We start from the raw sequence: 3989 nt of genomic DNA, 5'->3' as shown, positions 1-3989 counted from the left end.
TTTATTCTTCCCCAACCACAATGTTTATGAATGAATGACGAATTAGTAGCTTTCAAGTCCGCGTTAATCAAACAAAATATATCAGTTTGCAATATACACAGCAGGTTATATTTATAAGATATTGAATGCAAAGCAAAACAAATACTTCACCGTGTAGGAACTATTTACAGCTACATCTTTCTAAGGTCTGCAAGCTGATGACCCCTGTCAGCCGCGAGAAAGAGTGTCATCTACCCACACGGGATGCTGGCAGCTGGCGCCAAGCTCCAGCACGAGGTCCGGCAGATTCGAATCTGACCCTCTGCAGCCTGTTACATTCGTTACAAAGGTGTGCCCCCTCCCCTCAGACCTGGGAAACTGAGCAAGCCTTTTGGAGACTGGCCAGGTCTCCAAGACTACTCCTGTTCCCAAGCTCAAGGGAAGAGAAACGACGCCCATGTACTCTCTCTTATCAGGTCTAGTCTACTGTGAGAGCAAAACATCTTGGTTCTCTGGTGCAAAAACACAGCTTGGAAAAATACAGAACTCCACGTTAAAGGCAATGGGCAGCTAACCTAAATATCAAATGCAATGTCATGTTAAAGGCAATAGGCAGCTAACCTAAATATCAAATGCAATGTCTAGTGTCATGTCAAAGCCAATAGGCATCCAAGCTGAATACAAAATACAATGTCTTATATCATGTCAAAGCCCATAGGCAGCTGAGCTGAATACAAAATGCAATGTATAATATCATGTCAAAGCCAAAAGGCAGCGGAGCTGAATACAAAATGCAATATATAATATCATGTCAAAGCCCATAGGCAGAATATCTAATAGCATGTCAAAGTCAATAGGCAGCTAAATTGAATACATCATGTCAAAGTCAATAGGCATGCAATGTCAAAGCCAATAGGCGGCTAGACTGGATACAGCATGTCAAAGCCAATAGGCAGAATACAGAATGTAATGGCTAATGCAATGTCAAAGCCCATAGGCGGCTAAACTGAATACAGAAAGCAATGGCTAATGCCATGTCAAAGCCAATAGGCACAATACAGAATGTAATGACTAATGCAATGTCAAAGCCCATAGGCGGCTAAACTGAACAAAACATACCATGTGCTACTGGTGAACATTGAGCAACTAATATGCGCAGTGGTGAAACACAAAGTCATTGGTCAAAACAAAACTCCATCAAATAGCAGGACATTCCGCCCTTTGACCAATGAATTTTTGTTTCACATATCTCATATTTCAAACAAACAAAAAAAAAACATTATCAGCAAATCAAATTTCAATGATCAAAGCAATCCCTGTAAAGCAATAGAAGTGAATTAACACATTGATCTCATAACCTTTCACATCAGATACATCTACATAGAAAAGACTGGGCAATTTTTTTTTTTTTTTCTCTGAATGAGTCTCTAATTCAACAGTGTTAGCAATTTGATGTGGCATGAGTTCTGCTCATGTAAAGAGGCACGGTCCACCTGAAAGGTTTTCTGGAAGGTAAGCAAAAGTCAGAGTTCCATACGAGAGGGGAAAAAAAAAAAACACAGCAAACAAGTTGAACTTGAACTGAAGGCGCAGTTTGCGCAAAATGGATCCATGGTGCTGGCACTTTACTCAGCCAGGTTCAGGTTGGGGATTCGGTCCCTTCCCCGACCCCACACGCACACACCGGAAGGGGGACCACACAGCGCACTCAGGGACAGTGGCGAAACGTGGTAGGATCTGCAAAAGAAACAAGTATGACTTTTCTTGCAAATAACATTTTTCATTTAAACTGCACCCTTCCTCTTTCTTTCCCTGTTTTATAATCAGCAGGACGTTTTTGAGGCCCTTTGTTATATTTTCTGCAGGTTCTGGAGGATCACTTGGGGCTTCAGCCCACACATCAGCACTGAGGTTTTTATCTGCTGCGCCACAGCTCCCCTTTTCTTGCACTGTCAGAAGGGCTGGGGCAGACTCATTCTTTACCAAACCTCCATTCACTGCACTTTTGTCAATTTGGGCCATTCTGTCTCCAATTTGTATGAATGAATCAGATTCTTTTCTAGGTATCAGCATAATTTCGATTTTTCCTTGGTAATTTGCAGCAATCACTCTCCCTAAAACCTGATCAATTTGCCATTTCTGTTCTGGTAACTTTCCTCTCCCCAACTGCTCTGTGACTGCTTGCATGACAGATTGCTTTTGTGCGTGCTGCACAGTTTTTATCAAATCTAGGGGAATGGGCATCTCTCTCATCTCTGCCCACCTGTAAGTGGCCTTTTCACATTTCTGGGGCACCCACATAGCCATCCCCACTAAGGCAGAATTCTGGGTGAACACTTCTCTCTCTGCATTTTTCTCATTAACATCTGCAAGGTAATTGAACCAGTTAGGTGCTAAAACATTATCAAAGAACCAAAAATCAGCATAAAAATGACACATCTCACGTAGCTCTTGCTTTAAAATCTGACACACATTATACAACGCTGTTCCTTCTACGGTGCCAGAAAACAACATTTCAGTCAATGAATCATCAATAAAACAAACATGCTTTTTATCTTCAGTAGACACGAATTCAAATGGTGCACACAATTTCATTGGTAACTCTTTTATCTGTGGTACTCTAGCCCTGTCTTGCAAGTACCAGATCCATTGTATGATTCTAGCTAGGGGCACTATTTTCTTCCCTTGTTCATGATTTAAATGTACATAAGTATTTCCTTCTTGCACTGCGCAGAAACCTAAAATCTGCATTATTTCATTTGCCAAATCACAAGCGCGCAGCTGCATATTATTTTTCACAGTGACCATGTACAAAAGTGTTAGGATTTCTCTCAAATGAGGGCTATTCTTTTTCCAAAAATCAAACAAACTAATGAAACTCGGTGTCTCTTTCTCTAAAATCTTTCCTTTTACTTGGGCATTTTGCAACGGTAACTCGTAATCAGTTAAGGAATGCATTTTATCTGCCAAAAACCCTGGCTCACACGGAAACTCAGTGCAGCTCGGAGCTGTCTTAACCCCCTCATTACTGGAATGGGACAAGAAAGATTCTTCAAAAACAGCCCTTTTATAACTTTCAGTCTTATTTTGAATTATTGTATCCTGGCTAATTTGCTCACGTAAATTCCTATTTTCATGTTCCAACTTCCTACATTTCTCCTGCATTTCTCTGTAAGCAGATAAAGGTATCCAGACCTTTCTGTCATCATTACTTCCAAAAGACACGTTTTCTACATATATACAACGGGAATTATTTCTCAAAACATTATCAGGCCTTTTAGCTACACATGCATTTTCTTCTGTAATTCCCCAAACAGAAAACAATTCACAGTTTTTCTTAGCACCATCAGGCAGTTCATCAACACATGTATTCTCAGACATGGTCTGCCGTGCTACTGTGATTCCCCAAACAGAAAACAATTTCTGTAATTCTCCAAACAACAAAAAAAACAATTACACTTTTAAAGTGTGCACTTAGAAATCTACTAACTCGTCAAACCCTTTAATCACCTCTTAATGACCGACCCCACTTCTGGTACCAATTGTAGTGCTTTCCTCTTATTTAGTTTCTAAGCACTAACATAACACAACAGAAATGCACTTCTGAGGTCAAAGAAGACTTTTATTGTTATTTTATTCTTCCCCAACCACAATGTTTATGAATGAATGACGAATTAGTAGCTTTCAAGTCCGCGTTAATCAAACAAAATATATCAGTTTGCAATATACACAGCAGGTTATATTTATAAGATATTGAATGCAAAGCAAAACAAATACTTCACCGTGTAGGAACTATTTACAGCTACATCTTTCTAAGGTCTGCAAGCTGATGACCCCTGTCAGCCGCGAGAAAGAGTGTCATCTACCCACACGGGATGCTGGCAGCTGGCGCCAAGCTCCAGCACGAGGTCCGGCAGATTCGAATCTGACCCTCTGCAGCCTGTTACATTCGTTACAAAGGTGTGCCCCCTCCCCTCAGACCTGGGAAACTGAGCAAGCCTTTTGGAGAC

The 3989-nt window shown here is 40.8% G+C and overlaps 1 protein-coding gene across 1 annotated transcript; it reads right to left on the bottom strand.

Moving 5' to 3' along the window:
• Positions 1-812: 812 nt before the first annotated feature.
• On the bottom strand, positions 813-3568 carry LOC138299199 (uncharacterized). Its single transcript, XM_069237305.1, has 2 exons — positions 2243-3568; positions 813-1716 (listed from the first exon to the last, which is right to left on the bottom strand). Exons 1-2 carry the CDS (start codon positions 3358-3360, stop codon positions 1605-1607), a joined length of 1230 nt encoding a protein of 409 aa, XP_069093406.1. The 5' UTR covers positions 3361-3568; the 3' UTR covers positions 813-1604.
• Between the last annotated feature and the right edge of the window lie 421 nt (positions 3569-3989).

Source organism: Pleurodeles waltl, chromosome 6, assembly GCF_031143425.1.
Source record: "Pleurodeles waltl isolate 20211129_DDA chromosome 6, aPleWal1.hap1.20221129, whole genome shotgun sequence".
In the NCBI taxonomy this organism is placed as follows: domain Eukaryota; kingdom Metazoa; phylum Chordata; class Amphibia; order Caudata; family Salamandridae; genus Pleurodeles; species Pleurodeles waltl.
Note: the sequence above shows the minus strand (reverse complement) of the source record. Positions and strands in the feature narration are given on the sequence as shown.

Coding starts and splice junctions, on each gene's coding strand:
- LOC138299199 (XM_069237305.1), bottom strand. CDS start 3,360: ATGTCTGAGAATACATGTGTTGATGAACTGCCTGATGGTGCTAAGAAA. Junction 1,717..2,242: donor TGTGAAAAGGCCACTTACAG/GTGGGCAGAGAT, acceptor TTTCTTTTGCAG/ATCCTACCACGTTTCGCCAC.